At 38.2% G+C, this 14,028-nt stretch overlaps 1 protein-coding gene across 2 annotated transcripts in view; it reads right to left on the bottom strand.

Annotated features, from left to right (window-relative positions):
* il11ra (interleukin 11 receptor, alpha) overlaps window positions 1–14,028 on the bottom strand; it is a 193,397-nt gene that overhangs the window by 70,336 nt on the left and 109,033 nt on the right. For both annotated transcript variants that reach the window (XM_028805013.2, XM_051929811.1), the window contains exon 2: window positions 409–505. In XM_028805013.2, coding sequence (XP_028660846.1) covers window positions 409–505 — 97 coding nt within the window. The remainder of the gene's footprint in view (window positions 1–408; window positions 506–14,028) is intronic.

Below are 14,028 nucleotides of genomic sequence, written 5' to 3'. Positions count from 1 at the left end.
ATGGGTAGAGCAGCTAATTATTTGTAATCCACAACAATCTGCCCATCCCACTGCTGCCCCCTTTTCTCAACACAAGAAATGTTTTAAAATAACGATGTATACTTTTGATGCATCACACAGGCCTAAGTAGAGTACCTGTTGAAAACCTACACATGCAGTACACAGAAGTACAAACATAACAAAGATGCCCAAGGCAGGATCTAAAAATCCTTACACAATAACACAGTATGTTCAATACATTAAAAAAATTGCAGCCTCACTCTTAAATGTAATTTGGATGGTTACAGGATGCCATCCTGACACACATTGATGGTTACAAGTAGTCAGCCTCACACTGAAGTTTTGCCCAATTATTTTAATGTCCCATTTGAAAGAAAAGAAAAAATTGCACTTTGGCCATAAACTCACCTTCGTTATTCCATATCTCTGCTGTGCTGGTGATAAAGACTAAAGATGTGATGAAAGTGATAATAACAATGCCTGGACATGATGCAAAACCAGTCATCTGAAAAATACAAAGAATAAATTTCAATCAGGCACACAATGACCTTTCACAATCCAGCCATAGAAATCTAGTCAGGCATTAAATTAAATATTACTAGAACACAAAATGTTATTAACACCAAATATGGATTCATTTAATAACAAGGGCTAGACTCTAGGAATTGATGTAGCAGTTATCTCCTAAAAAAATTACTTACTTGAAATAGGAATACATTTTTATTGATTTATTGGTTAAAAAACATTCCTAAAACCACGGGATAATTATATAGTTCAGTAAAAAAAAGTAAAAATTTATGATACCTTGTCAGCTTGTTTTTTAAGTGGATACACTACCAGAATGAAATCCTGAGACAACTCAACTATTAGCAATACTAAAGAGCAAGATGGACGTAAGTGATTTTCTGTTATTTGTAAACTATATTTTCTCACAGAAGCAACCTGTGATGCATGAATGGCACTTTGTACATAATGATCAAGCAATTGTCACCTGTCTTAACATCTCTGTTGCAGTACTAAGGCAGTGTGCAAATCTCATACTGCTACTGAAACTTGAGATTGCTGGAGCTCTGAATACTTTGCATGAACTGGGGCCGGGATGCTTGGTGGGTACTCTTGACTAAGGTAGAGCAACAACCTCAGCACTGACTTGGTCACCAAATGTAAATACATGCTTGGAGATTCTTCTTCTGTAGGTTGATGGTAGGGTAAGATGCTGTTAGATGTGAAAATGAATTTACTTTTAGGAAATGGGTAGAGTCTAGGTCAGGAGGCCAAAACATGGGGAAGAGTTAGAGAAGAAAGATCAGCAGAACCAGAACTGCAAGCTATACGAAGAGGGCTATGAATCAAGAAAAACAATCAAAGGTTTTGTGCCACGTGATCTCCACAACCATCTTCATTAATGTTATTAAAATGAAAACATTCAAAAGCAGCAAAGAATCAAACTGGCAATGAGCAGTATTGCCCTGCAGCTTCATGACAAATCATCACCAATAATGTAGTGCTATGCCAATGTCACCATCATAATGAGATGGCTAAAAAAAACTAATAGAAAACATGAGTGAAACAGATCCAAAAACACCCCCTCACCACCCCAATGAAATATAAATATGAAAACACTAGTTATGACAGTTCCTCTGTGGTAAATAAAAAATAAAAGGTGCCATTAAGAAGTTCCTATATCATTTCATATTATAACTTTTAGAATCACTGTGCAAAATAAAAAAGTTGGATTGCTGCACTATCCATCCCTCTTCAGGAGAATTTCTTTCTGGTAAGGATGGTGTGAAGGTAAAATCTGTTCCAATAAGGTAGATACTAGTCCTGTGGCAGAAAAACAGTCATACATAGTGTATCATGCAGCAGCATAGATGGCAGCCCCCCTGGGTTGCAGCGTTGCCTCAGACTCCATGGAAGATGGAGTTTGGTGCAACCCTGTTGGGATCCGCAAACACCGCCAGGGGGTGCTGCAGCAGGAGCTGCTGAGCCCTTATGGGCAGTTCTTCCGTCACACCCGGAAGTTCTGCCGGAAATAAATCGTTAAGCACCTGGAGCACGTCTGGGTGTGTTATAAAAGGAACCAGCAGCCACTACTCCGGGAGCCAGAGTTGGGAGAGTGGAGGAGAAATAAAGAGAAAAGAGAAACAAAGTATTGGAATTGTGTGTGTGCTTAGTGCTTGGACTGTGTTATGCCTGTGAGAACGGGGAAGGCATTGCCCACAGGCGAAGAAAAGAAAATAAAAACATTTGTTTTATAAGTGTGCCTCCCGTGTCTGTCTGTGTCGGGTCAGACACTGGTATAGCGCCTTTGTCACAATAAGCAATTTAAGTATTGCAACAGTACACCTAAAGAAAAAACATTTCTTTCTAATCACAAAAGGGCAACAATCAGTAATACTGATCCAGTAATGTTTAAGAAAGAATTACTGGCAATCGTGTCTTCCAAACATTTTCACTGCAAATCATCATTTTTTTTTCTTTTCTATAGGGAGGTTACAAATACTGTAGTTCTCTATGCAGCAGATATAGTTGTATCATCCAAATGAACATTACTCCTCCAGTAAATATTTTGCAGTTTTCGGAAATGCATCTTATGGATTCTTCTTCCCATGACAGTCAAATACAGAGAATTATTGTAAAAATCCTATTTTGAGAATTGGCAAAATCACTAATGTTAGCTTGACTTAATATCTCTAATAATAAAGATACATTTTCTTTCATTTGTTCACCGTATAAAAACCAAATAAAAACAGGAACTATGATAGATTTTTTTCCAACCTCATATATTCCCCCAAAACATCTAATGCTTAACTCAAAAGTAATAATAAGGTCATATTTTTCTGTGTTAAAAACTGAATCAATTATTACCAAGTTTGATAAATATATCCATTCATCCTAGTTGTTTAGATTTGTGGGGAACCAAAGCAACACTGGGTGCAAAGCAGGAGCCATATTAGGACATGGCACCAGTCCACCACAGGGCACACTCACTAATAACGGGCCAATTTAGATTGTCTGATTAAATAACATACAAGCCTTTGAGACCTGCGAATAAAACCACACAGCCAATGTCCATGCCTGAATTCTAACCCAGAGCTTTGGCTAATGGGAGGCAACTGTGTTCACCACTGCACTACTCTGCCACCCATTAAATTCTTTATTGATAAGTAATGAATTTAAACATTCAATTTTTTTATACTTTAGGCATTTAAAAGCAGGGTTCCAGATTATAGGTTCTTTCAGACGGTTAATTTTTCTCTGAAATTTCTGTTTTTGAATCCAATTGTTATTGAACATATTCAATTGATACATAACAGAAGAACATGAACACTTTTTTTATTGTTTTAATCTTAAGAAAAGACCAAAAATTCCCTCCCCCAGCCCACCATCCAAGCCCTGGGAAGTGGTGAACGTTAATTACAGGAAACAAAAAAAAAAACCGATGAGACAGCATTCAAAAAGTCAACCAGCATGTAAAGAAGTCTGAGGCACAATGAAAAGTGATAGGAAATTATATCATGGTGTTAATCCCAAACAGCTCCTCATCAACTGAACTGCAGTAAGCGATCTCTGACTTGCAGAGTTGCAAGTCCACAATACAGAACTTTCCAAGAGGACTAAGTTCAAGAAGGGTGCCTTCCAGTGAGACAAAGGGGATATCCAGCATGTGGCCAGCAACAGTTTTGTAGCAAGAGTTGCTAAAGTGATTACCTGCTGCTGCAGTACAGAGAAGGAGAAAGTGGAAAAATTCAAGAGAATGAAAGCCTGAGGTGACAAAGAAACTTTCACAGAAAGAGCTGAAGAGAGAGACTTGGACACATAGACCCTGAGAGAAGAAACTGGATGACACAGCCAGAACATGTGGAGAAAAGTACCAAAAGCATTTAAGGAACAAAGATGACAAAGTGGATTAGTTCCAAAGTTTTATGTAATGTAAATATTTTTCATTTTCCAGATCAATGGGATATTCTAGGATTAAAAACACAGATGCTAAACATAAAAAAGATAGCATCAATAATAAAGGTGGAGAAACTTATAATTAAGTGTTGCAAATCAAGCCTTTTAACCTTAAGTATCAGTATAAACAATTTAAATACATAAATCAAATAAAACTTAAATCACCTTTATCCACTGCCAAATGTAAAAAAAACACAACAAAGTCCAACAATATATTTTTATTTTCCTTCCTTCAAATGACCCATTGTGCAATTTGCACATCTGAATTTATGCCAAACATTAGACTTGCATTATAATATTTTATGTATATTTGTAGCCAACTGTTTACATTTGTTTTAGTGCAACATAATTAATTAATCCTAATTAATTATAATTGGTGCCTCCAAAATTTCCTAGATAGACTCCAAAGTATTTAAAAGCAGTATTACATTTTAAGCCACTAAGAACTTGTGGGCTGCACCAGTCCCTCCATTTAACCATCAATAAAGAATGAGTTTAGTCCTGATTAGATTGTACTTTATTTGTCCCTAAGGGGAGATTTAATTTTTTTTTTGTAGAGGTGATACCCTTTCAAAAATACTTCAGCAATTCTTAAACATATTACCATCATTAAATCAATTATGATGAGAGTGACACCATTAGCATAGTGTACCACTTTAAACCACGAGGAAGGATAAAAAAAAGATAACAAGGGTCCATGTAACCGTCAATTGATGTAAAAACATCACAGCATACTAGATAAAGTAGCCAACATGATGCATACACTTAATGATCAAAACAGTAAATACCAACTCTCCATTAAGTTTCTAAATATTAAATGCATTAACATATACAGTAAACCCTCACTTATCGCGGGAGATAGGTTCCAAGGCCAACCGCGATAACTGAATTTCTGCGAAGTAGGGACACCATATTTATTAAATTATTTAACGTGTATTTGGACATTTTTAAACCCTCCCTGTATTGTTTACAACCCACCCTTTACTCTATTAATAACAGGGACAACTGCTAAGCAATATGAAATCGGTAGATAAGTTTACACTTACTGTATAGCGAAGTACACATAGCAGCTTGTAGGCGGTCATGACGTCGTCGACCTTGTTGCAAAGATTCCTAAAGCAGATTCCATCTAGACTACTGCCTTATCACGTCCACTTGCAACTCGTTTTGCACCCTGGTTAAAGGACACTGCGGCCGTAGATCTTATATGCTTTTCCTACTTTTTAAATAAAAAGAATCGTGGACTCATTGATGCTGTAATGGTGTCCTGCAGTGGTGTAGCTGTTCCCTTCCTTCAACATATCCAAAACTTTTACCTTTTCTACAATCATTTGCATCTTCTGTTGGCGCTTGGACACGGCCCCTGAAGCAGTAGCACGTTAATGCTGAATGAGTGAGATGAGACTTCCTGGTTAATGCAGCACTCCGTCGCTGAGCCAATCAGCAGCACACAGGAACTTAACTGCATGCTCTGATTGGGTAGCTTCTCAGCCATCCGCCAATAGTATCTCTTGTATGAAATCAACTGGGCAAACCAACTGAGGAAGCAAGTACCAGAAGTAAAAAGACCCATTGTCCGCAGAAACCCGCGAAGCAGTGAAAAATCCACGTTATATATTTAGATATGCTAACATATAAAATCCGCGAAGTCGTGAACCACAAAGTAGCGAGGGATTACTGTATTAATATTATACATTCCAAGAAAGACTGTCCAAGCCCAGAAGCATTCAGTGTTTTAAATAAATACCAATGATCTACATTCTTAAATATTCTTACTCAATTATTTAAAAGCAATAAACTGAAAGAATTTAAGATAAAAACAAATCAAATGCTGATAGATAGATAAAATTGGCTTCCATTGCACTTGTGATGTTTCCTTGTTTCAATTAAGTCCTTTCGATGATGGGTTTGAAATGGTGAGTGAACTATAAGGTTGGACTAACAATGATAAAATATTTAGTAACTATATTCTTAGAAGTATTTAATTGGAGAAGTTTGACTTCTTGTACAAGATCTGGCTTTATGTTAAATGATTTCACCCCTTCTGGGATGTGTAGTGGGAGAGTATCCTATGAATAGTGTCCATGGTGAAATCCTGTAATCAGTTATTAATTGTGTGGAGTCTAAATGTTCTTCTCTTTGGTACATGTTTTTTCCTCTGGTATCTCTCCTACATTCCCAAACCATGAATGGTATGTTAACTGGCAATCTAAATTGTCACCATTGTGTGCTTATGAGTAGCCCAATGACGGAGTTTAACACTGTTAGGTTTGATTTCTATGTCACACTCAGCAGTTTTTGCACAGGTCCTGATCCCCTACCACACAGAACTGAATTAACCAGATTTGATAACATATGTATGTCTTATACCCAGTCTACTGTATATAAAAAAAATCACTTTCAGTTCTACCCTAAATGTGCCAGGCAGTGTTGAATCACAACAGCATATAAAAATAAAGCTGTCTACATTGGTCAATTTCATGAAAAATGTACATTTAAGGCAAAGAAATCAATAATTTGGATATAAAAAAGAAAGAAAGAGTGAAGAAGATACAGTATATAAGACAGATAAATAATAAGCTGTAAAACTGTCTTGCATTTCACTCAATGTCACTGCTGTTTTTATAAAGTGAAAATAGATTTCAGCAAGACCACCACAGTCTTAACCAGCATTTTTACAATCTGTCTTTCAGGCCATATACGTTCTAGTCTAAGACTTCACACTTTGCTGTGTCACCAGTGCTGGTCCCCCAGTTGGGTGGAAATGTATGCTTATCGGGCTTTTCTTATACCACCTAAAGAAATGGTGTTAGTTTGATGATGAATCTAAATGGGATCATCTCTATGTGTGTGTACTGTATGAACGAATCTCACATACAGTAGAAGAGGCACAAGGGCAGCAACAATGACAATGCTGATTCGACTTGGAGTCAAATGTGGCAATGGCCTCCTTAAAAAAAAAAAAAAGAGGCAACTGGTGAATTGAATTGTAGCTCTGTGGTCATTTGGTTGGCCTCAGAAGAACACTTTTCAATCAGAACTGCTGAAAGGCTACACTTTGGTCCTTATTGCACAGAATATTCCCTTTTTATCTTGCTTGTTCTTTTCTGTACAAACTATTATAACAATATCTTTTGTGCATTCTGCTCATTTATTGCTGCTTAGATGTCTTTACGCTCATTTTATTTAAAGCATCTGTTAACTACTGCTTTTACAAAGAAAGGCGCATATGCAATAAATTCCAAATGACTTCCACCTATTAAATTAAACTACAAAAATAATAAGTGAGCATTGTCAGAAGCACCACTGAATTTAGGCAGAGTGGTGGCTCTGAGGCTAGCGATCTGCACTGGCAATTGGAAGATTGCCGGTTCGAATCCCGTAAAATGCCAAAAGGGACTCTGCTCTGTTGGGCCCTTGAGCAAGGCCCTTAACCTGCAATTGCTAAGTGCTTTGAGTAGTGAGAAAAGCGCTACATAAATGCAAAAAAAAATAATTAAAAATGAGAACCTTTTGGTGGTACTTGCTGTGAAAGATGCTGAATATATCAATACATCTTTACTTTCCTCAGAACCTTTCACAGAAGACACCATAATAAGGGACTCTGCTCTCAGTAAGGATTGACTGATAGCTTGTTGGACTAAGTGTGAATGCAGAAAGGACTAAGAAAAAGGAGTTGTTTGATGGCCAAAGGCCTGGATTGAAGCTCCATTGTTCTGTAAAAAATAAGATTTATAGCTGATGATCTCTGTGACTCCTAATCCAACAGTAAATGGAACATAAAATAGACAAATTGCCCTCCACTGCTTCCTTCCTTGGTGACATAATCCAAAAGTCCCTTGAGCAGTGGGAGAGGGCACAGCACACTCACTCAAAAACACAACAAACTAAGAAACATAGTCTGAAAACCTTTCTTTCAAAATCCATATTGTGAATCCACATATTCCCCAAAAACTTTCCCTTCACTTGTTATTTTACATTAAAATCAATGGTAGGAGGAGGTAAATACTTTGTATTTCTCACGAGAAGCAGGCCTTTAAGAAAATAATTTGGCACACAGTGTCACATCTCAATACTAAGGACCCATGTGTGAAGTTTTCTTATTCTTCCAATCTCTGTTGTGGGAACTGACCTTATTACGAGGGACAAACCGTTCCTCAATTGCCCCTCTGCTTCAACCATGTGCGTGAGACAGTAAGCCACAGCTGATCTGAAGACCTCAGCTGCTTGGCTGATGAATATGGAACAAGACGATCTGCTAAGTGAGGTGGACCTGACCCATCTAGGGCTTCAAAAGCTAACACTAAAATCTTAAAATTCACCTTGTAATTAACAGGGAGCCAATGAAAAAAGGTCCACACCAGAGCGATGTGATCGTTTTTTTGTTTTTTTTTTGGCCAAAACACTAGCAGCTGTATTATGCACCATCTGCAGGCAAGACAGTGTCATACGGGATACCCTGACATACTGGGCATTACAATAATCCAAATGAGACATGACAAAAGCATGAATGAGTTTTTGTAGGTCATTAAATGACAAAAACGGCTTGACTTTATTGATCACCATGAGGTAAAAAAAAAACTATACCGCAGCATTTATCTGTTTGTCAAATTTAAAACCTGAATCCAAGATCGCCCCATGAGTTTTAGCACATGGCCTTAACCAGGCAGGTGGACCCAATGTTCTAGCAATGTTTTGGATAACAGTGGGTTGACCAAATAGAATGACTTCAGTTTTTGACTCATTTAACTGCAGGAAGTTAAATGACATCCAGTGTTTTATATCATATAAGCATTTAAAAAGGTTTGTCACTGACTCCATTTCACCCGATTGCAATGGGAAACTTTTAAGGAACTGGCCTAATGATCCTAGGAAACAAACAGAAAGGGATTTCTCGATGGGAATTACAGAAAAGGAATGCAATTCAGCCATTTATATAATATGCAGCAAAATTTTGGAATATCTCTCAAATAGCCCTTGATTTAAAATAATGCCTATGTGTTAACATCAATATTTTGAGTATTACCAGATTGGATAAATGTGTCCTATGAAAATAAATTGTGTAATATCCTACACCATACCACATTTTATGTCTTGTCATTTCTAAAATACTTAATCTAGACCAGGATTGCAAGGGGTTCAGGAGCCTATCCAACCTAGAACAGGGTGCAAGGCAGGACAAATCAACTGGAGCCTATCGCAGAACAAACATACACACACCCTTACACTAGCACCAATTTAGTGTCGCTAATTCATATAATCTGCATGTCTTTGGACAGTGGGAGAAAATTGGAGCACCCAGAGGAAACCCACACAGACATGGGGAAAACATGCAAACTCTGTGCAGAGAGGACTAGGGGACACAGACCCAGGTCTCCTTACTCTGAGGTAGCAGCGCTTGTGTGAAGGCTTTTTTTGCTCAAATGGGACATCCTCAGTCCACCTTCTGTAATTCAGTGGGAAAGCAATGTTTTATATTATCTCAGATTAGAAACTATCACATTCTCATTATGATGATGTGCTCAGATTTTTTTGGGGATTTGGCAAATACTATTTAAAGTAATCCTAAAGTAAACATTTCAGGCCTCTGGTCAACCTCTTGTTTTACTATACAAGTAGCCATTTTTGACGGGGCTGTCTGTTCGTATAGCTTTCTTTGTTGGGAAGATGTAAAGTGTGCAGTTTCATAGATTGCTTTTGAAGCACACTATTATACAGTAATCCCTCGCTATATCGCGCTTCGCCTTTCACGGCTTCACTCCATCGCGGATTTTATATGTAAGCATATTTAAATATATATCGCGGATTTTTTGCTGGTTCGCGGATTTCTGCGGACAATGGGTCTTTTAATTTCTGGTACATGCTTCCTCAGTTGGTTTGCCCAGTTGATTTCATACAAGGGACGCTATTGGCAGATGGCTGAGAAGCTACCCGGCTTACTTTTCTGTCTCTCTTGCGCTGACTTTCTCTGATCCTGACGTAGGGGGATTGAGCAGGGGGGCTGTTCGCACACCTAGACGATAAGGACGCTCGTCTAAAAATGCTGAAAGATTATCTTCATGTTGCTATCTTTTGTGCAGCTGCTTCCTGAAACGACATGCTGCACGGTGCTTCGCATACTTAAAAGCTCGAAGGGCACGTATTGATTTTTGATTGAAAAACAAACTGTCTCTCTCTCTCTCTTTCTCTCTCCCTGCTCCTGACGGAGGGGGTGTGAGCTGCCGCCTTCAACAGCTTTGTGCCGCGGTGCTTCGCATACTTAAAAGCAAACATGCCTATTGATTTGTTTGCTTTCCTCTGTCTTTCTGACAGTCTGTGCTCCTGACGCGCACTCCTTTGAAGAGGAAAATATGTTTGCATTCTTTTAATTGTGAGACGGAACTGTCATCTCTGTCTTGTCATGGAGCACAGTTTAAACTTTTGAAAAAGAGACAAATGTTTGTTTGCAGTGTTTGAATAACGTTCCTGTCTCTCTACAACCTCCTGTGTTTCTGCGCAAATCTGTGACCCAAGCATGACAATATAAAAATAACCATATAAACATATGGTTTCTACTTCGCGGATTTTCTTATTTCGCGGGTGGCTCTGGAACGCAACCCTCGCAATGGAGGAGGGATTACTGTATTTATCATGTTGTTTTCTTTTCTTCTCCATCTGTGGCTGTTAGAATTTCACTGTAGTATCTTTACTGTAGCAACACTGATCTACTGTAGTATCCATCAATTATCATTTTTATTCATTTACTCTGTATATTACTTTAAAAAGCCCGAAAGTTAAGAAAATCAACTTTTTTCCATGAGACTTTGTATGTGTTTGTGTATGTTGATAATTCTACATTTTTTGAGACGCAGAGTTTAAACCACACAATAAACCTCTGCTTTATTTTATGTTTGCGAGATTGAATGGCTCTTCTAAGTTTGGGCAGGGATGTACTGTTTCTACCGCTGCCTCCATACTGAGAGCTTTCCACTACACCCTCCATTGCACAGTTATCCTTGAAACATGCATTCAATGTACTGTAGACTGAAGAAGGGAGTGTTTACATTTAACCTTCAGTTCTTGATAAATGCACTGGGCTGTTAATGCTGAGATGCAGCCACTTACACAGCAGAGAGAACCAGCCTTGGTGTTATTCACTAAAACACTGTGCTCCAATATCTTGACCTGTAACCTAAAAAGTATTTGCATGTAGTCTTACATTGTGTACTTTGCATTTAGAACATAGCTAATAAATTGTAGTTGCAATGATCCACCATGAAAAAGTAACAAAGTGGAATCGTTAATAAAACTATAAAGTTTTAAAAGAGTAAAAATATTTGAATTTAAATATACTTTATGTATGGTATTGTACTTTTTAATCTACTCAAGTACAGTAATAAAAGTAAACCTAATTCATTACTTAACACCACCATTTAATTTCTAAATCACAGACACCACTGACTGACATTTTCTTGTAAGAAGAGTGCAGCATATGGCTCTGAGCAAGTGGTGTGACCTTGTAAGAACAGAGCTCTTTGCTCTCCTGAAAATGCTGTCAACCATGCAAAGTCTCCTTTCTTCCATGCAAACAACTCATCTCTTTCCTCCGCTGGCATTTCTCCAAAGAATAAACAGATTTTTATTTCCATATCTAAATCACAGAAACTTACAAACATTGCCTGTTCTGTTTGGGCTTATTGGACTGCCAGGAATTGATGGTGAGATGATACACGGGACTGCATTACCCTACACTAACCAAACCAAACAGAACTCCACAACCCAGTGTTTGCTACACAACAGGTAATTAATCTGTGATCATGCTCAACCTTTAGCAGCTACAATATCTCCAATTTTTAGTGAGAACAGACACCCCATCTTGCCAGACTGTATGCAACCCTGTAAACCTCTATGAAACTCTCAAATGTTGTAAGTCACCTTGGATAAAGGAATCAGCCAAATAATACGTAAAGTAAGAAAAATATGGACATAGTGTATGTCTACTTGTTTTGCTGTTCGTAGGGTTCCTCTTGCATTGTTTTCATGTTCTGATTGTTGATAATTCACTTTGAAAAGTACTGTATCAGCTAAATCAGTGTTTCACAACCTTTTCACGACCCAGTTTTTCAGTGTGTTCGCAACCCATCGGGAAGAGTGTCCCCTTTTGTGAATTCAGTGCAATCGTCCAAGCAGAGTGAATGGGGTGGTCCCCCTTAGTGAATCGACCTCGATTGTCAAAATGAGGGGGGTCCCACACAGTCACCAGAGCGTCAAAGCATTAGATGAATCAAGCATAATTATCAATGCTTTTCCTCCTTACTGAATCAAGCACGATTGCCACAGCGGGGTTTGGGGAGGTCATCCAGAATCGCCTCCAATCCACCTGTGAAGCTCCCACTGCAAATCAAGCACGATCATCACAGTGTAGAAGAGGGGGCCAGGATTTCATCTGGGATTGGCCTGCCAGTGGCCATGGCTCGCAGGTTGGGAAACGATAAGCTAAATAAATAATTGTCACACGATTTGATATCAAATATATTGTACATTCATAAAATCAATTTTAATCATTGTGTGTAAATCTGAAATAGTACAGATACATTTTATCAGTCTGTTTTATAAAATTGTTTATTGCAATGCAGGATGGTGGAGAGCCTATGAATAATAAACCTTTCCAAAAGCTAAATTTCAGTGTAATGTCACAATGGATTCAGATCCCAGTCAAGATGTTCTGGGCACAATTTTTTTGTGTTTCATTGCTATCCTTCTTCAGAATTTACACTCACCTAGAGTTAAATTTATGTATTCATCCATCCATATTAACACACATATCCAGTTTATGGTCAGAGCAGCAAGAAGAATAAGCCATGAAACAACAGCAGTTAATCAGCGGGCATGCTCACTCCCCACACAGAATGCTCCAGAAATTCTTTTTTCTTCTTAGTGCCTTATGGCTTTTTAACAAGGAATATCAGTGATAATAAATATAAAAGTTCTGGGAGTGTAGTTTTTTTATGTGTTTCGTGTTTCTAGGTGAAAATTTACTGTCAAACTGCTGTAAGTAGCTAGCAAGGTATTTAATGTATAAGTCTTAAGCTGTCAGGGTTTTTATTTCTGTCTGTTAGTAAAAAAAAAAATTTGTTAATGAGAACAGTCAGAGGAGAATGGTCAGATTAATTTAAGATAACAGTTCCATTCCTGTCAGTACAGATATGTCCATTTTCTCACAAAACTAGACTACTACTACTAAAGACTGGACTGGAATGAAGATACATAGTCTGATGATTCTGAAGTTTAGCTGCGATATATGGATGACGGGACCAAACTGTGCTGTAAATAGCATAAAACCATGGATCGAATATACCTCACATCTTTAGTTTAGGCTTGTTAAGGTATTGTAGTTGTACAGTTGTGGGGCTTTCTTAGCACACATCAAAAACTTTTAATACCAACTGAGTATCTTTGGAATGCCACCATATACCTGTATTTTCATGCTCATCACATGATAGATAGATAGATAGATAGATAGATAGATAGATAGATAGATAGATAGATAGATAGATAGATAGATAGATAGATAGATAGATAGATAGATAGTTTATTATGCATCATGCATCCTTTTATCGGCACAAGTCATGAATCATCTCAGACATGACAGTCTATTCCAGTGGCCTGCATAGTCCCCTGATCTCAATCCAAAAGAGCAACTTTGAGATGACATGGAACAGTAGATTTGCAACATGAACACAATTTTTTTCAGAAACTGCTTAATCTATATATATAATTCACTAAGCCGCCACCAGCGCAAGACACCCATGAAAGCACGCAGGACGGAGCCACGCCCACCAAATGGGATAGGGCGACAACTCACAGAGCCACGCCCACCAACTCGGACGCGACAACTCACAAAACACGGCGTCACAGAGCCATGCCCTCCAACTCGGACGCGACAACTCACAAAACATGGCATCATTCGCGTTCATCTCTGCTACAGTGGACATGCACCTCTGAGCCACATTGACTTTTCGGTTACAATGCAAAATGGTGTCCACCATCGCAAACTGTTTTACACGCTACATACAGTGATTCGTATCC

This window comes from Erpetoichthys calabaricus, chromosome 7 (genome assembly GCF_900747795.2).
Source record: "Erpetoichthys calabaricus chromosome 7, fErpCal1.3, whole genome shotgun sequence".
Lineage (NCBI taxonomy): Eukaryota > Metazoa > Chordata > Cladistia > Polypteriformes > Polypteridae > Erpetoichthys > Erpetoichthys calabaricus.
This window is presented reverse-complemented; position numbering and strand designations above follow the sequence as displayed.